We start from the raw sequence: 26,307 nt of genomic DNA on the forward strand, positions 1-26,307 counted from the left end.
GGCGCTGGTGTCTTTCTTTACATCTATCTAGAAATTAGCTCTTTTGGGCCACAGAATGGCTGTTAGGCTCTGGGGCTGGTGCTCAGGTTGCTAGCATCTGTGAAGGATGACTTCAAACTCCTTGAGGCTGCTCTTGGATGCCGGGAATGATAGCAACAGCAGCGTGCTGGCTGCAGACCCTGAAGGTCTGGATGAGCAACCGATGGGAGAAGGAATGCTAATGGTCAGCGCAGTTCTGCCTTGGAAAGAGCCTGGTTTCCAGGCCATCGTGGGTGTGTTTCCTGTTGTTCCTCACTACTAACTGCGACCGTCTGCGCTGGTAGGTGCTTTGTTTTGTTGTACCTTTGGTCTGGTTGGCGATCTTGTTTCCATTCTGGCGCCTAGAATTTTTAGCTCCGGTAAATGGACCACTAAAGAACCACCAAGTTTTCATGACACTTGCATCAACCTTGAAAAAACCAAAGCAGGACTCTGGGCTGGTGGAAACACCTCTTTCTGCGGAAGGAAGAAGGGCCTGAAATGTACTTGAGAATCAAGGCCCTTTCTCTTGTGCAGTCGCTTGCGTGGGACAGCAAGTCCACAAGATGATTCTCTTTTACCTCATGGTGGTTTTTGTGCCATTGCCTCATGGACTGAACCAATATAGGATCATTTCAAAGTATATTGGAATGACCAAACATTCCTCTCAAGCAAAAAGCAAAGAGGAATGAATAATACATTCACTTCCCTCTGTCTGGAGTGCGCACCGGCCCTGGGAACAGTCTGTACTCTGCTAGCTGGACACCAAAACATCGCAGAAATAGTCCTTTGCTCCTTCTCTTTGCTGGTGTTACTGGAGAGTCATACTCGCCAAGTCAGGCTTTGGATGTAGTGTCTTAGTGTCTGTCATGTCACGTGTAGGTGGGAAAATGCTCAGCTGTTGCCCTTAAATGAGTCACTCCTTGGCGATTATGAATGGTTTTAATTCCCAATTGCCCAAGGTTGGTTGCATTTTTACTTTCTGCAACTTTCTTTTTTTAAAAAAATATTTATTTACTTATTATGTATACAATATTCTGTCTGCAGGCCAGAAGAGGGCACCAGACCTCATTACAGACGGTTGTGAGCCACCATGTGGTTGCTGGGAATTGAACTCAGGACCTTTGGAAGAGCAGGCAATGCTCTTAAACACTGAGCCATCTCTCCAGCCCCCTGCAGCTTTCTTTAAAAGGAAAGTTTACACTAAACTGATGAACTTCGCTCTTTTGTACAGCAAACGGTGACTTTGGACAATTGTTGGCACTTGCTTTGACTAGAATCAAGGGAATGGTCTGTAGCTACTGGCAGCTGCTTCTACTTTCTGCTTCCAAGTTTACCACTTTAAAAAAAATATTAATTTTTATTTTTTTTTTGAGGCAGGTCTCACCATGTAGCTCTAGCTGCCATAGAACTCAACTGTGTAGACCAGACTGGTCTCAAACTCAGAGATCTGAAATACAATTCCTGAATACAGTCTTCTGGAAGTTTGCTGTTCAAGAGTCTTTAAGGACTTACTAACTTGAAGAGGTGCAAAGAGAGCTAGAACTTGATCTAAGTTGGACAGGTTCTTCCTGAGAGTGAAGGGCCAATGCTTCCCAAAGATTCCTACCTGTTGAGCAAGAAAGGAGCCCACATAGAACAGAGCATGGGCTTAACTTCAGTTTACATGGCAGGCATTCTTCTCCCATGTGCCCATGAGAGCAAGATTTTTTTTTTTTGCTTTTTTTTCTTATTTTTTTATTTGTTTTTATTGAGCTATACATTTTCCCCCTCTCCCCTTCTACTCTCTCCCGTGACCCCCATGCTCCCAATTTACTCAGGAGATCTTGCCTTTTTCTACTTCCTATGTAGATCCATGTAGGTCTCTCTTAGGGTCTTCTTTGTTTCTAAGTTCTCTGGGGTAATGGACTGCAGGCTGTCTTTTCTTTGTTTATGTCTAAAAGTCACTTATGAGTGAGTACATACCATATTTGTCTTTCTGGGTCTGGGTGACCTCACTCAATATATTTTTTTCTAGATCCATCCATTTGCCTGCAAATTTCAAGATGTCATTATTTTTTTCTGCTGTGTAGTACTCCATTGTATAAATGCACCATGTTTTCTTTATCCATTCTTCAATTGAGGGGCATCTAGATTGTTTCCAGGTTCTGGCTATGACAAACAATGATGCTAAGAACATAGTTGAGCATGTCCTTGTGGTACGATTGAGCATTCTTTGGGTATATACCCAAAAGTGGTATTGCTGGGTCTTGAGGAAGGTTGTTTCCTAATTTTCTGAGAAATCACCATACTGATATCAAAGGGGCTGGACCAGTTTGCATTCCCACCAGCAATGGAGGAGTGTTCCCCTTATTCCACATCCTCTCCAGCATAAGCTGTAATCAGTGTTCTTGATCTTGGCCATTATGACAGGTATAAGATGAAATCTTAGAGTTGTTTCAATTTGCATTTTTCTGGTGGCTAAGGATGTTGAACATTTCCTTAAGTGTCATTCAGCCATTTGAGATTCGTCTATTAAGAGTTCTCTGTTTAGGTTTGTACCCCATTTTTTTTATTGGATTATTTGTTCTTTTGATGTCAAGTTTCTTGACTTCTTTGTATATTTTGGAGATCAGTCTTCTGTCCAATGTGGGGTTCTTGAAAATCTTTTCCCATTTTGTAGGCGGCTGTTTTGTCTTGTTGACCTTGCCCTTTGATTACAGAAGTGTCTCAGTTTCAGGAAGTCCTATTTATTATTTGTTTCTCTCAGTGTCTGTGCTATTAAGGTTACATTTAGGAAGTGATTCCCTTTGCAAATGCATTCAAGTATACATTCCACTTTCTGAGAGAAAGGAATCTTAAGTGGTCTTCTCATCAACTGCAGTAAACCTGCCTTGCTGGTGTGGTGGCTCATTGTGAGTTCAAGGCCAGCCTGGTTTACATAGGAAATTCCAGGCCAGCTAGGGCTACAGTGAGCTCCTGTCTCAAAACAAAACAAAACAAAAAGCAATAAAAAGTACCCCCAAACAAAACGAAGACCTAACAGCAACAAAAGTGATCTTCGAGATTCTCATGGTGCCAGCCATACTGGCAGTAGTCGGGTCGCCACGGGTTTCCCCTGGAGACAGTCACTGCACAGTGTCTGTTTCTTCTTGATATCGCTCAGAAAAAAGCGAGAACTGCAGAAGAGAGCAAACTCGGAGTGGGGGGTCAGCTTTGGCTAGCATGAATCTTGTAACCCCCCAGAAGCTTATTTAATCTCTTTCCCTCTCAGTAGCTAGACACTTGAGTAGTCCAAGTCTGTGGATTAAACCTCTAGGGACCAAACTTGTGACACATCCGGGAACATTTTTTAACTGTTGCTGCGAAACCCATACCTTGTGGTGTGCCTGCCCATCCGCGTCCTCTTCCCTTCAACACTGCCACAAACAGGGACACCCATTGTCACATATGTTCATTTTTTAAGTGTTTCCTATGATGCCTACCTTAATTTGATTATATTCTTGTTATAAAGGTGCCTGTCTTCCTACCTGGATTGTGTATGCATGTTATACCAATTAACGCCTCAGCGGTTGTAATCATTTCTTCTATATTTGGTCCAAACCAAAGGGGAGATTTTTAAAAGCTAGAATCTTGGAAAAGAAAGAGAAAGTTTCTGGGGGCTTCAGACCCCTTCTGTATGGGTTAAATACATTCGTGCGTGCGTTCTTCGGCACTTCCTTTCAAAGGTGGATCCCATACCCCCCTGTTTCAGTGTAGACCTGGCTTGGCAAGTTGCTACAAACACAGCAGAGTAGGAGTGATGGCCTGTTACCTCAGTGCAGCCTTCGGCTCTCTCTCTCAGGACTTTTGTTCTGGCTGGGAAATGGCTACCATGTTGGGAAGAACACACAGCTGCCCTAGAGGTGAGAAACTGAGGCCCAAGATCCACAACTAGGGAAAGCCAGAGGCTACTGCCAACAGCCTCTGAGAAGTCCTGAAGAAAGGCTCAAATGCTGGCCCTGAAGCTCCAGCTAAGCCTGGAGTGACAGAGGCCCCATCATGAAGAACTCTGGGTTAGAGGCATACACTCTAGGCTGCTCCTGGTTGGCCACTGATAGAAGACACAGCTGGCAACCAACATTTGTTGTTTCAAAGTCACTAACCTTCTGAATAAGTTGCCGCATATTGTGAAGCACCAATCCAGCCTTGTCTGGGAGGAAATGCTGGGTTTCTAGAAGTTCTTTTAGAGATGTAAGGACGCTCGTTCCCAGAGGAAGCCTCCAGAAAATTCTCCTTCGTGTCTCTTCTACCTACGCTGAACACCTCAGGCTCACTCTGTGATGCTAACTGTGAGTGTATGCCACTTCAGGCGTGAACTCCACAGCAGAGGAGCTGGCTCGGAGGTCTGAGGCTTGAGCTTAGGTCAGTGCAGCTGCCAAGGACGGGATCTGAATGTCTCCAACGCCCTGGCAATCCAGACCCCCTTCCTGGGCAGGAATATGGGGTAGCAGCAAACAAAGGGGATGGTTTTAAAAGTACACTTGGATGGCCCTTCCCTTTGTTCTAGCATCGTCAGAGAGGACCACATGACTGCCTTTCTTTGTGAAGCTCATGCCACAGTTATTCCTGGCTGACGTCATTGCAGGCTCAAGGCCATTAGTGATGCAAAACAGCTCTCCCTAGCCTGGCTTTATCAGCAAGTGTGTGGTTGGTAGGGCAGCGGTCGCTCCCTCAGGGAGTGTGACAGCTCTTTATGACAAGTGATCATTTCTCTGCTTAAAAAAAAAAAGGTACTTTAAATTTGTTGGAAATGATTCATATGTTATTGGAATCGTGCGTGGGTCATGTAGTTTTGTAAGGACAATTGTCATGGCCGCATATGACCCATAACTTGATAAACGTAAGAGAAGGGTAAGGAGGATACAGGTCTTTGTGCTTGCTCTGTAGTGGCAGACTTTACAAACCATCCAATTTACTGTTTGTCTTCTTGCTTTTTGTCATCTTGAGACAGAGTCCGTTGTCCAGGATAGCCTATTGCCATGCAGCCCAGGCTACCCTTGAACTTGTGATTCTCCTGCCTTAGCTTCCCTAGTGCTCGGATTACAGAGACGCACCTCCATGCTCAGAACAATAGACTCCCTTAAAGTACACAACTGATGGTTTTCTTCTTTAAAGAACTATCTAGTTATTTTTATTGTGTGTGTGAATGTTTTACCTACATGTGTGTATGTGTTCCGTGTTCGTGCATGGTGGTCTCAGAGGCCAGAAGAAGGCACTGGATCCCTTGGGGCTGGAGTTACAGATGGTTGTGAGCTGCCAATGAGCACGCCATCGAATCAGTGTTCTCAATTTCTGAGACGTCTCTCCGGACACCTTAGTGATTTTCTTATATCCACAGCTTTCCAGCCATCGGGACCATCTACTGGAAACCATTTCCATCTTCACTACCTTAAAAACCCCAATATTCTTTATGCATCACCCCCAAATTCTCCCAAATCCCCAGCCTTAAGAAGTCATCAATCTACTCTGTCTTTTATATGTGTTTTATTTAGTGTGTTTGTGTACATGTCCTTGCTTTCCTCTGTGTGCGTGTGTGTGTGTGTGTGTGTGTGCGTGTGTGTATGTGTAGGCCAGACGTCTGCATCAGATGTCTTTCTCAATCACTGTTTACTTTAGCTTTCGATTCAGGGTCACTTACCAAACCTGGAGCTTACCAATTCGGCTCAGCTGACTGGACCGTAAGTCCCAGCAATTGTCCTGTTGCCGTTTTCCCAGTGCTAAGCTTACAGGTGCCCACAGATGGCCCCCAGCTTTTTACATGGTTGCTGGAGATTGGAACTCAGGTCTCCACGCCTGTGCGGCAAGCACCTTACCAACTGAGCCATCTCCCCAGCCCCCGGGTGTGTTTTAAGGGATGGTTTGCCAGCAGACAAGAAAGGGAAGTCATGCTCTTTCGTAGAAACAGGCCTAGTGTAGAGGGTTGTCACACAGCATCGCACATTTAAGGTATGTTTTTAGTTGACTACACTTTTCTCAGGTGTGCTTAGTTCTGTTGACTTAACAACTCTTGGTGACTGAGGGGTGCATTCTGGGAAGGTGGTGGGTGCGGGGTGTGTGGCTGGGCTGGGCTGGGAGGATATGATAGGTATGGGTTTGGTTTGGTGGGTGGAGGGGTTGAAAGCCTAGCGTGTAGAGGAGGCAATGACCTGCAGAGCTTGTGGGAGCCAGATCTGCCAAGGTCTGGGAGTTAATCTGTCACGGCCTGACCATTGGACTCAGACTCCTCTGAGTCAGTCATGCTGACCCCGAGGAACTGGATGAGGGATAATGAGGAATCAAGTTTTAAGGTGAAATTCCTGTTTCTTCAAATCTCTCCAAGGCCAGAGGAGGTTAAAACATTCTCCTCCTCTTCCTTCTCCTCTTCCTCCCCCTCCTCCTCCTCCCCCTCCTCCTCTTCCCCCTCCTCCTCCTCCCCCTCCTCCTCCTCCTGGGCCTTGGCCTCCAAAACAAACTGGAAAGAAACCTCAGCAGAAGGTTGCTGTGATTGGCAGCTGACCTCACACAGGGCACCAGCAGGGAAGGCCCATCCCTTGATTGTTCCCTTGTGTGTCTATGGGGACCCAGAGACCTGATTCCTGCTGTACTCTAGTGACCCATGGTAGGTATGTGCCCCTTCCTAGGCCTCATTTTTCTCACATGTACAATGGGAGCTGGCAGAAATGACCCCGTGACATCAGGCTGTCCAGCCAGTGGTTTCTGGTTTGCAGGGTGTGCCCTCAGAATACCAACTGTCCTTACTTGTATCCGAGGTCCAGCTCTCAGCCACATGGTGAGGGGAAGCTTGAGGGTCAACTTCCCGGCCAGGAGCAACTGGAACTTGAATCCCTACTGGGTTGCTAGTTAGCATTGTGACTCTGGGCAAGTAGCCATTTTGGCTGAACCTCAGTTTCCTCCTCTGTAGTTCAGGAAAGTTTTTTAACCTCCCTGGTAAGGGCTCTGTGAGGATGAAGAAGAACCACGTAAAACATGCACACAGCAAGCATCCGGTCTATCCCACAGACACAGGTGGGCCTGGCCAAGGCTACCCTTCAATGTCACCTTCCCTGGGGTACTGTCTCCGAGCTTCTGAATCCAGGCCTCTCGGTTTCTGTTAGATGGCTGACCTGCTACTCACAGAAAGCATATTTAGAGGGCTTGGGAAAAAATCCAGGGTCAAGGGCCCAGAGGCCAGGGTCCAAGAAGCCTGTGGGACAAGCTTCAGGATGCTGGACCAGGCCCATGCCCTCGTTACTGGGGCCCATCCTTCCTTTAGCAGAACTTTCTGTGAAGGTAGTGTCCTCCTGCCTCCGTGCGCCCTGGCTGCCTCTGTCCCCTGCCCCAGCTCCAGCCTGCCTTACCTGCTCCCTCCTACCTCCACCTGGCCTCTCATTTCCCTCTGCTGTTTCCTGCTAGCCTGGACTTTCCTTAGTTTTCTCAGAAGAAGGGCAGTGAGTTTCTGAGAAGAGGCATGGGAATTCACACCGAGACAGCCTGGCCCAGAACACTCAGCTGTTTTGATGAAAGCCCTGACTGTGTTAATTGGCCCGGTAAGTTGAGAGTCAGGTGGCTGCTAACCTGAATCAGCAGGATGGGATGGGAAGGGCTGTTGTCTTTGCTGGGATGCACTGTGATGAACTTCTGTCCCTTCCCGGCCACATGCTAACACAGAGCTTTTCAGGGCCACAGGATTCCAGCTTCCTTCCCATGCACACATTCGTACACATTTACATTTCCCTCCGTCTCGCTCCCTACCCTGAATCTCTCTCATTTTTTGAGATAGATTTTCATATAGCCCAGACTGGCCTCAAATTCATAGCCACAGCTGACTGTGAGCCTCCCAGAAGCATCACTATAGCCGATGCCTCCTGCATTTTCTTAGCCGGTGTGTCCTCTGTCCACAGTGGCAAGCCACTCTCCTTCTCCCGGTACCTAAGGAGAGCAAAAGCTGCACCAAAGCTTAGCTTGGTTTAACTCAATGAGTTGGGGTTTTCTTTTTAAAGACACCCTGTTTTTTATAAGAAGAATAATCTGTTGGGAAAAAGAACCCACATATTTTTATTAGTCTTTTCATGGAATAACATTCAGTAAAATTAAAAACAAACAAACAAACAGACAGTTGAACCAACCAAGAGCTAGGCTTGGTGACCATGCCTTCAATCCCAGCACTTAGGAGACAGAGGTAGGTAGATCTCTGTATGTGTGAGGCTAACCTGATCTACATAGCGAGTTCCAGGCTAGCCAGGGCTACATGGTGAGACCCTATTTAAATCAATGACAAGGGTATATGTAGCTCAGTGAGTTTTGACATGGGTAAGCATGAGCTGAAGAAAGAAAATGCCGAGCGGGGTGTGGTAGAGCATACATACCTATAATCCCAGTACTTGGGAGGAAGAAAAGGTGGGTTGCCTAGGCTAGGTAACATAGTAAGATCCTGTTTCCAAAAGCAAAAGAAGAAAGAGCATTTCTGGCACAGTGGTGCATGCGTATAAGCCCAGGACTCGGGACACTGAGGTGGCGGGATCTCAAAAACAAGATGAAAATAATAAAGCAACACTTGCTAGTTCAGAGAACATGGACTATGTTTTGTTTGACAAGAAAAAGGAAGTAGAACTTTAAGACGTAGGGAACTACTCAAGATCATCTAATAATCAATCATTCGTAAGTCCTGGGGCCACGAGAAAGTGGTCTGCTGTCCCACTGCTGGCCATGTGGTCAGTCTCTCCTGACCTGTGACCTCAGGCTACCGCTCATCTGATGACGATGTTTGTCAGTACCGGACCTCTACCTAGCAGCCAGCAGAAGGCCTTTTCCTGTAAAGCCGCAGGCAATGAGAACAAATCCAAGTGCTAAAAAGGACCTGGAGCTCAGACTGGAATCCCAGCCTGGAAGGAACTAGCGTCAGTCGGGAGGCTTGAGCCTCCTTTTCTTCCCCTGAGGGTAGAGATAGCAAACTTGCCTTTTAGGGTATCTAGAGGGTAGTGATCTTGGGGGCCCATCGGGTGGATACTGATGTCAGAGGCCTGGAGCCTTCTGCCTGTGTTTGCTTATCCTGACTACAAGATCTGTCAGATAGTGTTGGAAAGTTCACTCTCTGAGTTTGGGAGGGGCTGTGTGAGCCCAGCCCTCCGGAGGAGGAGGAGGAGGGGGTAGGTCAGCGCTCCCTCGGCTTCTCTCCCGGCCTTGAGCTAGTGGTTATAAATGTGGAGGTTAGGGTAGAGACAGGCGCACAGCGAGAAGTGGCAGTCGTGTGTGAGTACAGTATGCTGGCCAAGGGACTCTCCTTGCGCTCAGTGCTGGTCAAAGGTTGCCAACCTTTCTTGAGCCCTACCAGGCAGGGTCCAGTGCTGGCCATTGGAGGGGAAGCTGGCATCTCTACTAATAGTCCTCGGCCTTTCAATGAGATCCCTTCCCCCAGTGACAATGGCTGGCTAAACCTGTACCACCTTTGGAAGAAGAATGGCACACACAGAATCCACTATCATCAAGTACAGAATTTCCAGAAGTACGGCCCCATTTACAGGTAAGCCTGGCAGAGGACAGAGGCAGGCATGAAGGGAGACACAGGGCTCCAGACAGGCTCAAAAGTTCTGCTTGGGGTCTCAGACTTGTGTCTACGTTCTTCATTTCTTCGAGTCTAGGGATGGTGGTAAGAGAAGCATAGACCCTCCCAATTTATGGCCCCAAGATTTCAGCTTTTTATTTTCCCATTTCCTTGCAAGAAGGGATGTGAGCAAACACACCCTAGTGCCCCCCTCTCCTACCATCCTCCAGACAAAAGGACTAGCTGGCAGTCTCTACCTTCAGGGGAGAGGTAGGTTTAGGTTCCCTGACTACTGGCTAAGCTCCCACCCTGCTTCAGGGCCAACCTCAGCTCCAGGCCCTTTGTGACTCCACACAAGTTGGTTTCCTAAGCATCTTCTAGGAGCAATGCCCTTGCAGTCCATGGCTTCTGAAATCTCAGGGTCTGTGGCCTACCCTTGCTTAACAGTACTTGTGGTCAGAAGTCTGTAGGCTACTTGTGGGCTTTTCTTTTCTTTTTTTTTTTTCTTTTTTTGGAGCTACTTCAAGAGATGGGAGGTGCGGCAGTCGTCAGGGAGTGTGAAGGGTGATGCATTTCATCCTAAATGACAAGCTCCTGAGCTCTGCTTTCAGGCTGTCCCAGTCAGAGTGCCGTATCCCACCAGCTGCTCTCGCAGTCACTTCACCTGAGTGTGGTGCTGTGTCCCTTGAAGTTGGCGTTATCGCCCCCACCGTATCCCCATTTTCTGGAAAGAGAAGGGACTGACCAAGGTCGTAGATCATCAGACTTAAGCGAGTACTGGAAATCCAGTTTGTGCAACGCCTTGCTCCACAATCAGGTTGATGCTGCAGTTTATAGACTGGAAGGTAGCAAGCACTAAACGGGAGGAACTTAAAGCACCGCCCTCATGGTCCCCTCACCCCCTTACCAAGAAGGCTCTTTGCAGTCTTTGGAGAACAGTTGAGAAAATCAGGGACGCATGAATGAATAATTGAAATCACATCCATCCTTAACCTATATGATCCTTTAGTACCACAAAGATTGACTGCTGTGTGTGTCTGTGGAGTTGCTTCCCCAGTGTTTTCAACAGTTTTCCTCTTCTCTCTATCTGTTTTTTTTTTGTTTTTTTGTTTGTTTTTCAGACAGGGTTTCTCTGTGTAGCTTTGGAGCCTGTTAGACCAGGTCGGCCTCAAATTCACTGAGATTCACCTGTCTCTTCCTCCTGAGTGCTGGGATTAAAGGTGTGCGCCACCACCGCCTGGCTCCTGTTGTCTCTTTAAGACAATTTAAAATAGCAGTACAGTAGTCCATGGTGTATGCACAGCTATGTTTTGAGGACAGACTTTAAGTGAGCGCTGAGCCTCAGCGCCCTTAGACACAATGTTCTGATGAGTGTCTGTCTTTCAGGTATTCTGTTGATGTCAGATCATCGCCCTGGGCTCAAGTCTCAGAAGTGAGACTGATGATCCTGACAGCACTTCAAGGCCTTTTAGAGTATAGCAAATATGGGATTGGATAGCGGAAGCTGGAAAAACACTGAAGGGGTGTTTTCTAGAGGCCATGAACAAGCTGAGGAAGGCCATGGCTTGTGAAGGTGGGCCTGGGCTTAGACTCTGTGGCAAAAGCCGTGCTTCCAGGAGGGGGATGAGGAGAGGGAGGGAGAAATTAGGAGAGAAGGAACATGCACACACACACACACACACACACACACACACACACACACACACACACACGGGAGGGAGACTTGAAGTAGGGTGATGAAGTGGTCAATAGGGAAGGAGCCAGAGATAGGAGAGAGGAACCAGAGATGGAAGGACAGAGATAGAGAAATAAAGGGGGGGAGTGAGGAGAGGAGAGAGAGAGGAAGGAAGCTAGAAAAAGGGAAAGAGAGAAAGAGAGAGAGAGGAAGAGAGGAAAGGAAAGGGAAAGGGAAGGGAAGAAGGAGTGTCAGAAAGGGGGAGAGGAAGGGGAGAGGGAACACCTGAATTGTGTCTTAACAAAATCTATATTCAGTGGATCTTTCTTAGGCAAAAGGTGGTGTAAACAAGAGGCAGACTCTCCTGTGGCTTTTTGATAGTTGACTGTGTGTGTGAGAAACACGGTGGCGGGAGAAGTGGGGGGGTGGAGAGAGAGAGAGACTTACACACACACACGTGTATTGCCTCAGAGCTCTGGGAGTTAGACCCTGTGTAACATCAAGGTGCATCCGGAAGACTAGCTTCTTCTCCTCAGCCTTTAGACCAATCTTCTTGCCTAGTCACTGAGTCTTTCTTTTTCACGCCTCTGTTAGAATCTGTTTCTCTTAGAAGGACACCCGGTCATACGTACAATTTTGTGTTCCTGGGGACTGACTGTTAGAAGGACACCTGGTCATTCACGCAGTTGTGTGTTCCTGGGGAACTGACTGTTAGAAGGACACCCGGTCATACGTGCAGTTGTGTGTTCCTGGGGAACTGACTGTTAGAAGGACACCCGGTCATACGTGCAGTTGTGTGTTCCTGGGCACTGATTGCAAAGTGCTCTGTGGGCCCTGTCACTTGTCACTTCATCCATACTTGGGACTTGATTTTTTTTTTTTAACTGCAGTTTCAAACAAACTTTAGAGTCAAACATGACACATATACCTATGACCACTGTGACTCCTCCCTAGGGGCCATTTTATGGACACTATCCTGCCTCACACAGCATACCCCAAGACCAGCCCATTCCATCCCAAACCTTCCATTTGTAACCATGTCTACAAACTAAATCTTTGTCTTTAAACAAAGCTTTAGCTTAGATATTTAATTAGGTGTAAATGTGTGTGGGGGGAGATAGGTGTGCACACAAGTGCAGTTGCCCTTAGAGGCCAGGAGAGGGTGTTGGGTCCCCTGGAGTTATCTAACATGGGTACTGGGGACCCAGCAAGAGTGGTATAGGCTAGGGACTGGAGCAATGACTCAGAGGTTAAGAGCAGTGGTTACTCTTCCAGATCTCCTGAGTTCAATTCCTAGCAACCACACGGTGACTCAACAACCATCTATAATGGGATCTGGAGATCTCTTCTGGCCTGTAGGCAGAACACTGCATATGTAATAAATAAATCTTTAAAAAAAAAAAGAGTGGTATAGGCTCCTAATTACTGAGTCATCGCCTCAGCCCTGAAGTATTACATGAAGGGCAGTGTCTACACTGAGTTACAATTCTACAGGGGCCCACTGGCCTGGAACATGGGAGATGCAGGGCGTTCACTGCAGGGTGACATGGGAGTGTGCCATGGCTCCAAGTCCAGCAGGACAAGAAGACTCAGCATGAGTAGACATGGTTACAAATGGAAGGTTTGGGGTGGGCTAGGCTGGTCCTGGGGTATGCTGTGTGAGGCAGGAGAGTGTTCATGAAGTGGTCCCGCAGGGAGTGGTCATAGGTATATGTGTCACGTTTGGCTCTTCAGCAGTTCCACGAGACTGAAGAAGGCACTTCTGTTTCCATTTCATAGAGGAAACTGAGGCTGCAGACCCAGTTCCAACATCAGTCTCTCTCATTTTTTCCAGGGAGAAGCTTGGCAACATGGAATCTGTTTATATTCTGGACCCTGAAGACGCAGAGCTGCTGTTTTTACGCGAGGGTCCCTACCCAGAACGATACGTTTTGCGCTCCTGGCTTGCCTATCACGAGTATTACCAGAAACCCATGGGGATCCTGTTTAAGTGAGTTCTGAGTGAACCCTGTGTGTATGGAGGATGCTGGAGGGGGAGAGAGTGGATCTTCTCATCTTCCTGCTCCATAAGGCAAATGATGGTGATGATGATGGTGATGGTGGTGATGGTAGGGAATTGTGCTGCTGACTAACAGAAAGATGCCAGGCTGAGGTTCTTCATGAATGGTGAAGGACTTTGCCGAGTTCTCACTAATTGCTTTAAACATGAAGTGCCTCTTTATCAAGCACCTGCTGAGTACCAGGCCTTGTGCCAGGTGTTGGCAGCACAGTGGCAAATAAAGTGGGGTCCTGACAGCCTGCAGGAACTGTGAGAAGCAGCAAATTCATCAGTGAAATGTAGACACTGTTTTCTACCAATCTGCTTGTTGAAAAATGTATTTATATATTGCTGGGGTTGAGCCTCGGCTCTGGTTCAGGTCCTGGCACAAGGAAAACTTCTGACCACCAAGTGGATTGAACTCAAGTGGCCCTGCATAGCTCAAGCCATATTTATTTATACTTAACAGAGTTTTTCTTACCAGGCTTACATGAACAGTTTTGTTATTGGCTCCTATTTTTGACTTTAAGAAATACATCATACTTTAAGGAATACATTGTAGTCATTATGAAAGCCCCCATTGTTCCCCCTTTTGCTTCCCCAAATACACTTTCCCACCCCCTACATAACCATATTCCAGACAGAGAGTTCAGCGTTTTTGCAAGCTTAACTAAATATGGAGCCAGACACACCCTGCTCTCACAGCGCGTATGTCAGCTGGCAGCTACTTGTGGTTACCAAGTTAAAAAGTAATAGAAAACAGGTATTAAGAACAACAATATTCAAATCCAAACAATTCCCTCATGTCTGCAAGATAGGCTTTGATACACTCCTCTTTTATGCAAGAGGGTCCCATGTCTCAATCTCTGTAAAAGGCAGACACTGATAAAGCTCCCTTTTCCCATCTCACTATACCATACTTCTTCCACCGATATGAGCTCCTGTGTATGGTAAAGATGAATCCATCCATCCATCCCAAAGTTTGCATTGTATTTTTTCCTCTTGGAGCATACCAGATCCTACCAATGATTCTATGGTTGGTGTCCAGGGAACTTACTCTCAACAGCTGGCACTATGTGTATTCCCGAGACTTTCCCCCTATTCTGTGCCTTACTCTCCTCTCCAGAACTGTGAGACACGGTTAATGTCCCAAGTGTTGTTTCCTCATATGTACCTAAACTATCTCTACTGAGTCAGAAAAGTTTCTAGGATTAGGAATTCCAGATAAGAGACTTGAGAAACATTAGCCGCCTGCTGAATCTTAGAGGAAAATATTTGAAAAAGAATAGAATTTCCAGGGAAAATTACAGCTGTAGCATGAGGCTGACAAAGTAAAACTGAAAACCACCCAGAGAATCAATAATATAATGAGAGAGAAAAGAGTCTGTAAATTGCATGAATTTTACAAATTCCTATGCTCTCCTTGCCAAGTGAGAGTCAATTCCCATGTGTGCCTTGCCCTGAAGAAACCCACTGGACAGTCATGTGCTGATCTGAGCGTAGGCTGCACAGATCCCAACTATATATACGCAAACACTATATATACGCAAACACTATATATACGCAAACACTATATATATGCAAACACTATATATATGCAAACACTATATATATGCAAACACTATATATGCAAACACTATATATATGCAAACACTATATATATGCAAACACTATATATGCAAACACTATATATATGCAAACACTATATATATGCAAACACTATATATGCAAACACTATATATATGCAAACACTATATATGCAAACACTATATATGCAAACACTATATATATGCAAACACTATATATATGCAAACACTATATATATATGCATATTATGCACACACACATTTTCTCTATAGAGCCTAAAACTTCCTACAAGTTGCTATGTAGACCAGGTTGGCCTCAACTCACAGACATCAGCCTACCTCTGCTTTCCTTTAAGATGAAAGACATGTACCACCACACCAATCATCACTGAAAAATTTAAATGTGACTTGATCAAGGGCTGGCAAGGCCTTGGAGGAGCTGGAGCTCTCTGGAGTAGCTGTTTCTCTCGTCAGCTATGGTGGGAACAGAAACCAGGTCTCTGTGTGGACAGTGCTTGAATCTTACCTCCTGAGACTGACTATTACCAGGGACTCGATGACTGTGATCTATGCAGTGGTTCTAACTTTAGAGACATATGCCACAGAGTGGTTCCCCCAGGAGACATGGACTAGAATGTTTCTCCTGTGAGAAAACATTAGAAAGCACAGAAAAACCAGGAAGCCTCCTAGCTGTTTGAGAGGATGGTAGACAAGAGAAAGGTAGCATGTACCAGTCACCGTGTATGGACTGGGTCCACAACAGAACTCTCCCGAAACGTAAAACTGAGTACAGAAGGCAAGTGCCCCCAAGTCTGACAGGTGTTTTAAAAATCTGGAAATAATTGTACACTTTTTAAGTATCTTTTAGGAATATATTTAGATTCAGTAAAACCATACACAAAAAAGGGGGTGGGGACTCAGGCTAGGGAGCTCTCCAAGTGGCGAAGGCGTCCATGGGAGGACAAGGTAGGCTGGGCCATGAGTTTACAACATTCTTTGCCCCAAACTCTAAACTTCTCTTTAAAAAGTTCTTATTGTTTTTTTTAAAATCTATGTATGTGTGTGTATGTCTGGGTGAGTGCATGCCATGCGTATACAGGTGCCCCTGAAGGCTAGAAGAGGACACTGGGTCCTCGGGAGTTATTGTACATGGTTGTGAGTTGCCCTACAGGAGTGCTGGGAACCGAATAAGAGCTAGAGCCATAAGCCATGTTGGCAGCTCACAACAACAATCTTAGTCAAACAAACTCCCAAATTAGGGAATGAGTTTTGCATAGGTTGATTTTTTTATGTGTGTCATGAATTGAATATTTAAATAAAATTATATTTATGTGTGTACATACATGTGTATGTGTGTGGACACATGTACACCAATGCATATGTGTGGTAGTCTAAATATGTTGTGGGAATCATGTCTCTTCTTACACCATGTGGGTCCCAGGACTTGAGCTCAGATCTTCAGGTTTAGTGCGAAACACCTTTACCTGCACAGATCCTAATCTCAAGGTTTTCATAAGTGATTCTGAGTAGCTGGGGTTCCCATCGTAGTGAATTCTCAGATACTTTGGGGGAGAAAAGGTCAGTTGGCTTCACCTGTATGGGAATGAGAAAGATGAACGAGAAGGTTCTTCAATGGCAAGGTTGTATAAGGATCAGAAGGCAGAGGAATGCATGGAAGATGGGCTTAGAGGGGGTCAGCTCAGAGTTACTTAAAGGGAAATAAGCGTTTCCGGTTCTTGGCGGTGGTGATGGTGGCGGTGGCGGCAGCCAGCAGTGTGGAAGGCAGTCAGGCTTTTGTTCTCCATTGCCAGCTCTCTTCCATTCTCCTCTCCTAGGCCAGGGAGGGCAGGGAGGGAGCAGGAGACAACAGTGAATGTTGGGGGGGGGGGGAGACAGTGATGGTGCAGGCTCTGAAAACCAGAGAGCCCATCCAGTGCCTCTGCCAGGCCTGGGCTCTGTGACCATGAGGTGGACGTGTGTTTCCCCAGGAAGTCAGAAGCTTGGAAGAAAGATCGAATTCTCCTAAACCAGGAGGTGATGTCCCGTGACACCATCAAGAACTTCGTGCCCCTGATTGAAGGTGTAGCTCATGACTTCATCAAGGTCTTGCACAGGCGCGTCAAGGAGCAGAACTCTGGAAAATTTTCAGGGGACATCAGTGAAGACCTGTTCCGCTTTTCCTTTGAGGGTAAGGGTCTTGCACTTGGCTGGAGGGAGTTGGGGCCGGGGAGCCAGCCTGCAGTTTTATTGATTGGCTTCTTGAATATGCTCTACTCTCTGTCACCCAGGAGGTAGCCAGGTTCCTCTCGTCTGACATTCATATTGTGGGGGTCCCCCAAACATAGATCTTCCCTGCCACCATCCTCCAAAAGCCAGAACTTGGCCTGGTCCTTCATGCTGCTAGTCTCCTCCTTCTAGAAACGGTCCTCTGAAGTTGAGCAGGATGGAGGAGGCCTTCATGGTTGATCTGAGCTGGGTGTGGAAAGACACCTAGAAGCTATTTGGACTGGGTAAGGTAGTCAGGCAGCTTAGACCAGGGAACAGTGCATGCATGTGGCTTAGTGGAGGTCATGTGAGGCCTGTAGGAGATTTGGGGTATCCTGGGCATGGAATGAAGTTGGCATTCAAATTCTTCATGTGGTAGGTGAGAAAATTTGAAGGTGGTTGTGACCTTTTAGCTCTAACTAGATTGAGTCCTGGGTAACTCAGACTGATATCTCAGCTCATGTGTGACATAGTGAATTCGGTCAATTACAAGGGGAAATCCCTCTTGGACAGTTTGTCCTGGCTCAGTTCGTCCTGTACATGCTTCCCACAAAAGCATCCTTTTCAGGGCCTCCCAATGAGGGACCTGAGTGCCTTCTTTCATCCTTCGGGGTTCAGGTCTCAGTTTCTTCGTTGGAGGAAGCTAAGGTTGAGGGAGAGCTCCTGCATGTGATGGGCGTGGGTGGAGATAATTCTGGGAGCTGAGGTTCTCATCTAGCCAGGTTGGAAGGGGGTCTTCAGCCTCTGCCTCCCACTGCAGCCATCACCAGTGTCATCTTTGGGGAGCGCCTGGGGATGTTGGAGGAGATCGTGGACCCTGAATCCCAGCGGTTCATCGATGCTGTCTACCAGATGTTCCACACTAGTGTCCCCATGCTCATCCTGCCTCCAGAACTCTTTCGATTCTTCAGAGCTAAGGTCTGGAAGGACCATGCGGCTGCCTGGGATGTGATTTTTGATAAAGGTGAGGACTCCTCTGGCAATAATCAGGAAGTGGGGTCACCGAACCGAGAGTGCATCTAGCTGAATCCCTGGCTTCAGGATGCCTCTTTGTATCAAGATTGGTCAATGGGTGCTAATTTACCATTGAGGAAACCTCTGGTGAGCAGGGATGAGTGTCAGGTCTGAAGGCTGATTATTGGAGGGTTTTTTTTTCCTGGAGAAGGGGGAGTAAAAATGTCCATGGTGTTTCTTAACAGGTCTCATGACTAGGGGCTGGAGACATGGCTCAGCAGTTAAGGACACTTACTGGTCTTAGAGAGTTTGAATTCTAGGACTCATATTAGAAGGCTCACAACTTCCTGTAACTCTAGCTCCAGGGGATTTGATGGGCTTTTCTGTCCTTCACAGGCACCCACCCCCCACCCCCCCCCACACACGATAAATACACATGTACACTTCATTTAAGAAAAAGTTGCTCATTATCTATAGAGTTGAGGGCTGGTGTCTGCGCCATGGTTGTCTGAGTGGCAGAAGACTTGCGGGGAGAGCTAGGGCCTGTTGAGAGGGGAAGGTTGATGGATAAAACTGCCTGGGGTGTGGGGAAATCAAATGTCACCTTGGCCATCAGTCCCTACATAAGCTTTGGCAATCAACCAACTCTGCCCAGTCAGTAAAGTGCTTGCTTGCAAGTGTGAAGACCTGAGTTCAATTCCCAGGACTCATATTAATTCATAGTAATGCTTGATTGTACCACAGCTCCCAGTGCTGGGAGACTGAGACATGTGAGTTCCTGGGGTTCATTGGCCAGCTACCCTAGACACTTGGTGAATTCCAGGCCAATGAGACCCCACATCAAAGAAACAAGGTGGATGGTCCTTGAGGGTACCTCTACACCTCTACATATGTATGTGAACCTGAACACATGGGCTCTCTCTCTCTCTCTCTCTCTCTCTCTCTCTCTCTCTCACACACACACACACACACACACACACACACACACACAATGGGGAAGATCAAGAATTAAATGGAGAACTGACTTGGTTGTTAAGAGTGCTGGCTGCCCTTCCAAAGGACTCTGGTTCAATTCCTAATCTACATGGTAGCCTATAACTGTGTGTGACTCCAGTCCCAGGGATCCAGCACCCTCCTTGGCCTTCACGGACACGGCACACACATGGTGCACAGACATCCATGCAGGCAAAACATTAATACACATAAAGTGAAAAAAATTAAAGGAAGGAATTAAATGACAAAACAGAATTGGAGGGGTTAGTACAACAATGGAGGCTTAGTAAAATGGCTGCCCGCCGGTATGATGGTCTGGACTATGAAGCCACTGGCACCCTCCCACCCTCCCACCTACAGGGAACCTCACTCTGTTCCTCCTCCTGCTCCACAGCTGATGAATACATCCAGAACTTCTACTGGAGCTTACGGCACAAGCAAGACTTCAGCCAGTACCCTGGTGTCCTCTATAGCCTCCTGAGTGGTAATAAGATGCCCTTCAAGAACATCCAGGCCAACATTACGGAGTTGCTGGCAGGAGGAGTGGACACGGTGAGTGCTGTGGGGCCTGGCATGGGCCTCCTTGGTGCCCACATGCTCCCTTCCCCCCCAGCTGCCTTGTCAGAAGCACTGCTGTTAATACGAGGGGTTGGGCACATTTGCATGATATGCTTCTCTCTCTTGGTGCCAGGTCCTAAATGGTAGTCTTTTAGAAGGGTAATGTTAAAGTCCTGCCATGAACCTGTTTGGGGAGGCCGCTTGTTTGTTCCTGACTGTCCAGACCTGAAATAATCACTCAGAAGCCATATTATTTACAATATTGTTTATTGTAAAAATAGCTTAAGCGTATTTCTGGCTAATTCTTATATCTTAAATTCACCCATCTCCATTAATCTGTGAATCGTCACGTGGCTGTGGCTTACCAGGTAAAGTTCTGTCTGGTGTCTATCTCCGGCAGGGCTACAGGGCTTCTCCCTGACTCTGCCTACTTTCTCCCTGCATCCAGTTTAGTTGTCCTACCTAGCTCTATTCTGCTAAGCCACTGGCCAAAACAGATTTATTCATTAACCAATAAATCAACACATAGACAGAAGGACCTCCCACACCAGGAATCAAACACTTTTCACCCATAGGGCAGGATCTGAGACTGACTCATCCGTGACAAAGAAGGAATAGCAGGTTCAGTCTCTGCATAGAACTTTGGTTGTTTTTGAGATGGGGGTTTCTGTAGCCCAGGGTGGCTTTGAACACACTATGTAGGCAAGGTTGACCTTGAACTCTTGATCCTTCTGCCCCCACTTCCTGAATTTGGGGATTACAGGACTGCTATTACCATGTTCAATTAGTTAAGACATTATTTTTTACGTGTATGAGTGTTTTGCCTGCATATATATCTGCACCAAGTGAGTGCCTGGTGCCTGGGGAGGACAGAAGGTGATGTCAGATCCCTTTGAACTGGCATTGCAGTTGTAAGCCACCCTAGGGTTGCCAAACTTTGAATCCTCTTAGCTGTGGGGTCATCTCTCCTGCCCCACATTTGATTTTATGCAGTGCTGAGACCAAACCCAGGGCTTCTCACATGGCAGGCAAGCATTCTGCCAACTGAGCTGCATTTCCAAACCCTTTATGGTTTTCGTCATTGCTGTTTCAGATAAGGTCTCACTGTAGAGTAAGTGGGCCTGGAATTCACTCTATAGGTCAGGCTGACCCTGAACTCACATCAGGGTCTGCTTTGGGCTCCCAAGGGCTGGAATTAGTGTTCTCAGCCCAGAGACAGGAGACTGTTAGTCTTGGGAGCTTAAGCCATGTTAACAGAACAGTGTAGATGAGTGGCTTTGACAATGGACATATTTTCTCACTGCTTGAAGCTATAAGCCTTATCAAGGTGCGGGCAGGACTGGTTCATTCCGAGGCTTGACCATGGCCATCTCCCCTGTGTCTACTTGTGGGCATCCCTCATGACTTCTGTCTTGACTTCTTCCTCTTCTTAAGACATCAGTGCCAGGCTAGAGCCCACACCCACGTCTCCCCTTTACCCCATAGTCTCCTTCAAGGGCATATCCAAATGCAGTTACTTATGAGATATTAATAGTTTGGCTGAAGACATGCGTATTTGCGGCTGGAGGAAGGGTGATAACATGACTGTCATATGTCACAGGGCTAGATGACAGAGGGATGCACAGCTACTGACCACTAGGAGAGTCAGAAGGAATTGTTTGTGGGGGTGGCGTTCAGTGTTGATCGTGAGATTCCTCTCAGGGAGGCAGTTTTGATTCCAACTGTAATTGGGGTAGGACAGCCCTATCATGAAGTGATCTGCTTGCAAAGTTCCATTCTTGACATCTCCACACCATCTAAATTATTCTTATTTTGATGTCTTCAGCCTCAAAGAGAAGAGACAGCACAGGCCAACAAAGACCAATCAACCTTGTGTACCAGCTTTTACAGATGTTCTTTGAGTGATCAGATGATGTTTTTAGAACAGAGTTGAGCAAGAATCTGACCCAGAGTTGAAGGCTGCAAAAAGACAGTGATGTGGATGGAGACAGTGAGGGCCAGATTCCGGGTGGATTCACCACTCTGCGCCCTTGAAAGATACCAACCTTTTATCCCATGTCCTGTTTCGCAACAGATACCAAGGCCCTGTGACACTGTGAGGTCTTTTTCTTTATAGGGGAACAGTGGTACAGAGAGGTTAAACAGCTTGGCTGAGGTACACGGTTAGCAGAGCAGAATGAACTACCTTGTTTGCCAACTATCCTGGGTATCTACTCTGTAGCTGGCCTTGGAGGCTCTGAGATAAACACACGTGTGGTCAGTGTTTTCAAGGAATTTATTTGCTTTCCGGGTAGATAAGGAATTCTAGGAACGGCCTTGGGGAAGACTCCTCAGTGTCTACAGCATCTGTAGCTAGGGCACTGGCCATGTGTTGGAGAGGTCATAGGAGAGATGCTAGGGTGGCAGCAGGCAGGTGTCTATGGAGCCTCCACACTTCGTTTGCAGGCTCTGAGGAGTCAGGACTTAAAGCCAAGAAGTAACTTGACATTGTTTCCACTTTTGTCTCTGTTGGGAAGATAGAGGTGTATGTATTAAAATCTCTTGGATAGAAATGCGATCCTTGACAATGTGTCTACAATCCATGTCCTCTGCACCAGGAGGGAGTGTGGTCCAGGTTGAGGCCTCTGTCTGCTTAGTCTGCTGACCTGGGTGAGTCTGAGAATAGGGGTCTTGAGCATGGTCACTGATGCCCCCAGTGGAAGAGGCTGCAGCCTCTGCTTCTTGTTGAGGTTACATTGTGAAGCTCAGTACGTCTTTTGCACCAACTGCAGCAAAGATGGAGAACAGATCTGTGGTCTGGCTTCCAGATGGTTGAGTCTTGTTTTCTGTTGCTGGAGTGAATGCTGAGACTCCGTTGTCTCTCAGTGACACCAAAGGAATGACAGTCATTTCGGTGGATAAATTTCTTTTGTTTTGTTTTATTGCATTTTACTTTTTGAGATAGGATTTTTCTGTGTAGCCCTGGCTGTCCTGGAACTCACTCTGTAGACCAGGCTAGCCTTGAACTCAGAGATCTGCCTGCTCTGCCTCTCGAGTGTTGGGATTAAAGGCCTGTGCCACTGTGTCCTTGACATGGGTAGACAAGCCTTACAGAAGTATAAATGTGGTTTCTGGAAGCCTCTGGAGCCTTCTGGAAGAGGACATTGGCTGTGTAGCTGACGTTCTGTTGGTTAGGAGATGAAAGAGAGCTGGGTTCACACAGGATGAAGGGAGAGGTAAATCCTGCTCTGAATATCCATCCCTTGGCATTAACTATTTTTGAGACAGTGTATCAGGTAGCCCAGGCTGGCCTTGAACTTGTGTAACTGAGGATGACATCCTTCCTCCCAAATGTACCAACGCACCCAGTTTATATGGTGATGGGGAAATCTCAGCCAATCACATTCTGCTTAAGGTGTGTCCCCCTGAGGCCACACAAAACAAATAAAAGATCGAAGTGCCTTGTCACTTCCTCTTTTTGGTTCCCTGCTCGTCTGGTGTTCGTGGGATCTCTGGTCGTGTAAGTTTTCCCCTTTTATTAAATGCTAAATCTTCTTGTATTGAGTTGGCCTGGTTAATTATCGATGGATCACGCCCCGCCACAATATGGTGCTGGGAAAATGAACTCCAGACCTTGAGCATGTTAGGCAAGCACTCCATCACAAGCTCCCTACCTGGACACCAAAAAAAACCCTTAAACGTTGGCCTTTCAAAGGTTTTGTAACTGGTCTTGAATATGGGGGGTTGAGAGTAGAAGACAGGGAAGTTCTTTAAGGTAGGGCATAGATGCTGTGTCACCTTGAAGTGACGGGTCTTCCTGGCTTTTGCAATCTTTGTATTTCTACCAGACATCCATGACCCTGCTGTGGAACCTTTACGAGATGGCACACAACTTGAAAGTACAGGAGATGCTGCGGGCAGAGGTTCTGGCTGCCCGGCGCCAGGCCCAGGGAGATATGGTCAAGATGATACAGTTGGTCCCACTTCTAAAAGCCAGCATCAAGGAGACCCTGAGGCAAGTCTAGCATACCCGTGTCTCCCCATCCCCAAGTCCCTGTGGAAGGGTTCTAGGGATGGGCTAGTGGAGGAGAGTAGAAATAGGAAGGGAGAAGTGCGGAAGGGGTGAATAGGACTGGGGAGTGAGAACTAGAACCAGGTCCTGCCTTAGCTTCTCCCTGTAGTTGGAGGGCTGAAATGCTAGGTTGGTGTGGGAGTCAGGGTAGGGGATACATCCCTGTTTCAGGATCTGAGGCCATCTATCTCTGAGGGTCCTCTTTCTGCAGGATCCACCCCATCTCCGTGACCTTGCAGAGGTATCTTGCGAATGACGTGGTACTTCAGAATTACAAGATTCCTGCCAAGGTAGGACTCAGGACTAGTCACATGAAAGAGAGGAGGGAGCAGGTTTCAATTCTAGGTAGATGGTGGTGATGGGGGCTTCTCTCTGGGCCTTTCTTCCTGATGCTAGGGCACTGGTGGGGCACTCAGATGCGGTAATCTCAGTTTGCATGAACAGTAGTGGCAGTGGGCATGGTGGGTAATGAATTCTGGTTCAGGGCTACAAGGCTAATCTAGCTGGTATTTCTGGGTTGAGGTATGGCAAGGGTTGAGAACAGCATAGGAAAACCCCATGGGTTCTTCCTTAGCTTTGTGTCTTCAGCCTTCATCAAGGTTCACAGAGGGGTAGAAGTCTTGTTTGAAGCTACACAGTGGGCAGAAGGCCCTGCCATGTCTTGGATAGCTGGGAAGCTAGACTTGGAAGTAGGGTCCCAAGGAAGCTGGGGAACTCAGAATGGTGGGGAGCTGGAACCACTCAGACTTTGTTACCTTGCTCTTAGACATTGGTGCAGGCGGCTATCTATGCCATGGGCCAAGAACCCAGCTACTTCTCCAACCCAGACAAGTTTGACCCAACTCGCTGGTTGGAAAAAAGCAAAAATAGCACCCACTTCAAGTACTTGGGCTTTGGCTGGGGTATTCGACAGTGCGTGGGCCGGCGGATTGCGGAGCTGGAGATGACCGTCCTCCTCATCAATGTGAGTGGGGCTCTGGGACATGGCAGCACCCTGGGATTCCCATGGCCCCAGCGAAGTTATCAACATTCCTCCTTCCATCTCAGAATCCAGGGAGTGCAGCCTCAGGGCTCACCAATCTACCCCAACTCCCAGCTGCCTCCTCATTTGGACTAACCTACTTCTTACCTATCCATTGATGTCCCCTGAGCATCTATCTGCCCACTCCCAGGAGGTGAAGTGGGAGACATTGCTCAATAGATTAGTTAAGGTCAAAGGTAAAGTCATGGAACAGACATGCAGGACCCGTTTAGACATGGCGAGAGTGAATAATTTGAGGCGTGTTCTTTACCTCATACTAAACATAACAACCCTGTGCCTACAGAGGTCAAGTGGGTGTGACCTAGGGGAGACAAATCCTCCTTTCCATTCCTTAAGCCTACCTCCTCTTCTTCAGGTGCTGGAGAACTTCAGAATTGAAGTTCAAAATCTCTCTGATGTGGGGACCAAGTTTGGCCTTCTCCTGTTGCCCGAGAAGCCCATCTTCTTCAACTTCCAGCCTCTCAAGAAGGACATGGGCACAACCATGATCACACAGGGTGGCACTGTCTGAACTGCAGGCTGGAGTCACATGGGGCGGTGTCTCTGTCTCTAGAAACACCTGCTCCTTTTGGATGGTTCTGAGCTCTCAGGGGCCACCTGCCTAGGTTAGCTGGCTTATCACTCTCCTCCTTTACTTACCCAGAAAGTTAATAAACAGATGAACTCTGCGGAGTGGTTTTATTCCTACAAGATCTCTAAGACATTCATTACCCCTCGGAGATGAACCCTGATCCCTGGTCAACAGTGGGATGAGCGGCATTTAGGAAGATGGGAAGCTGCTGTGTAGCCCAAATGTGACCCCCCACCCCCACCATCAGTTCAGGAGTTAGCAGAATCTACTCTAAGATCACTAAGGGATCTAAATGAGATATGTCAGGAGAGGCTAGTACCATCAGGCCAGCAGTTATCAACAGACCCAGGGAGCTCTGCTGTGGAGACAGGGTGGCCAGGGAGATGTTAGTAATCCCTATCATCCTGGGTGGAGCTGCATGTGGTAAAACATCACGCCACTAAGAGGCTGAAGTGAGGTGATGGGGCCTGACAACAGAAGGCCAACAGGCTCCCCACCCTCTGCTGCCCATCCTGTGGGCATGACACAGGTCTGTTTTCTTGCTTCAGGGGGGTGTATTCTAAGAGAACAGGATGGAGTCTAGCTCAGAATTTGGTTTATATGACATCTGTCTCTGTCCAGATCTATCAAGACCCTCTGGTTCTATATCGTGCCATGAGCAGGTGCCAGATTCTTGCTAGCCCTTGGCTATCCGAGTCTAAGTCCTGTAGATAGGTGTGGAGGCCAGGCCAGCTCCAAACAGCAGTCAAGCTGGTTTGGTGCTTTCTAGCAAGGCTGAAGGTTCTGGGTCCACTCTTGAGCCCTTTGCTTCTCCCTAGTCCATGACCCTCCTCCCATGTCTCTCTCTGTCTTTCATGCTGTCTTTCTCTTCTCTCATCAGTGACTCTGAAATTTCAGTGCTGCAAAGGGCCTCCTTGCCAAGACAGACAGTTCTGCATGGGATAGCTGAAGAATGTGGAGGTCAGAGAGATTTCCAGTCACCTAGAATCATCCAGAATGCTCATGGCCAGAACCC

General features: G+C 47.3%; 1 protein-coding gene across 1 annotated transcript; it reads left to right on the forward strand.

The window, feature by feature from the left end:
• The first annotated feature begins 9,222 nt into the window (after positions 1–9,222).
• Positions 9,223–25,389, forward strand: Cyp11a1 (cytochrome P450 family 11 subfamily A member 1). Its single transcript, XM_048423991.3, has 9 exons — positions 9,223–9,538; positions 13,069–13,224; positions 16,847–17,046; positions 17,884–18,087; positions 19,465–19,622; positions 23,456–23,622; positions 23,891–23,969; positions 24,446–24,643; positions 25,077–25,389. The coding sequence occupies exons 1-9, from the start codon at positions 9,279–9,281 to the stop codon at positions 25,230–25,232; spliced, it is 1,578 nt and encodes a 525-aa protein (XP_048279948.1). The 5' UTR covers positions 9,223–9,278; the 3' UTR covers positions 25,233–25,389.
• The last annotated feature ends 918 nt before the right edge of the window (positions 25,390–26,307 follow it).

This window comes from Myodes glareolus, chromosome 4 (assembly GCF_982192425.1).
Source record: "Myodes glareolus chromosome 4, mMyoGla1.1, whole genome shotgun sequence".
Lineage (NCBI taxonomy): Eukaryota > Metazoa > Chordata > Mammalia > Rodentia > Cricetidae > Myodes > Myodes glareolus.

Excerpts from the sequence above, each read along its gene's own strand:
- Cyp11a1 (XM_048423991.3), top strand. The coding sequence starts at position 9,279 with ATGCTGGCCAAGGGACTCTCCTTGCGCTCAGTGCTGGTCAAAGGTTGC. Across the intron at positions 23,623-23,890 it reads AGCATCAAGGAGACCCTGAG|GATCCACCCCATCTCCGTGA; the intron begins GCAAGTCTAGCA and ends CTCTTTCTGCAG. Across the intron at positions 23,970-24,445 it reads ATTACAAGATTCCTGCCAAG|ACATTGGTGCAGGCGGCTAT; the intron begins GTAGGACTCAGG and ends CCTTGCTCTTAG.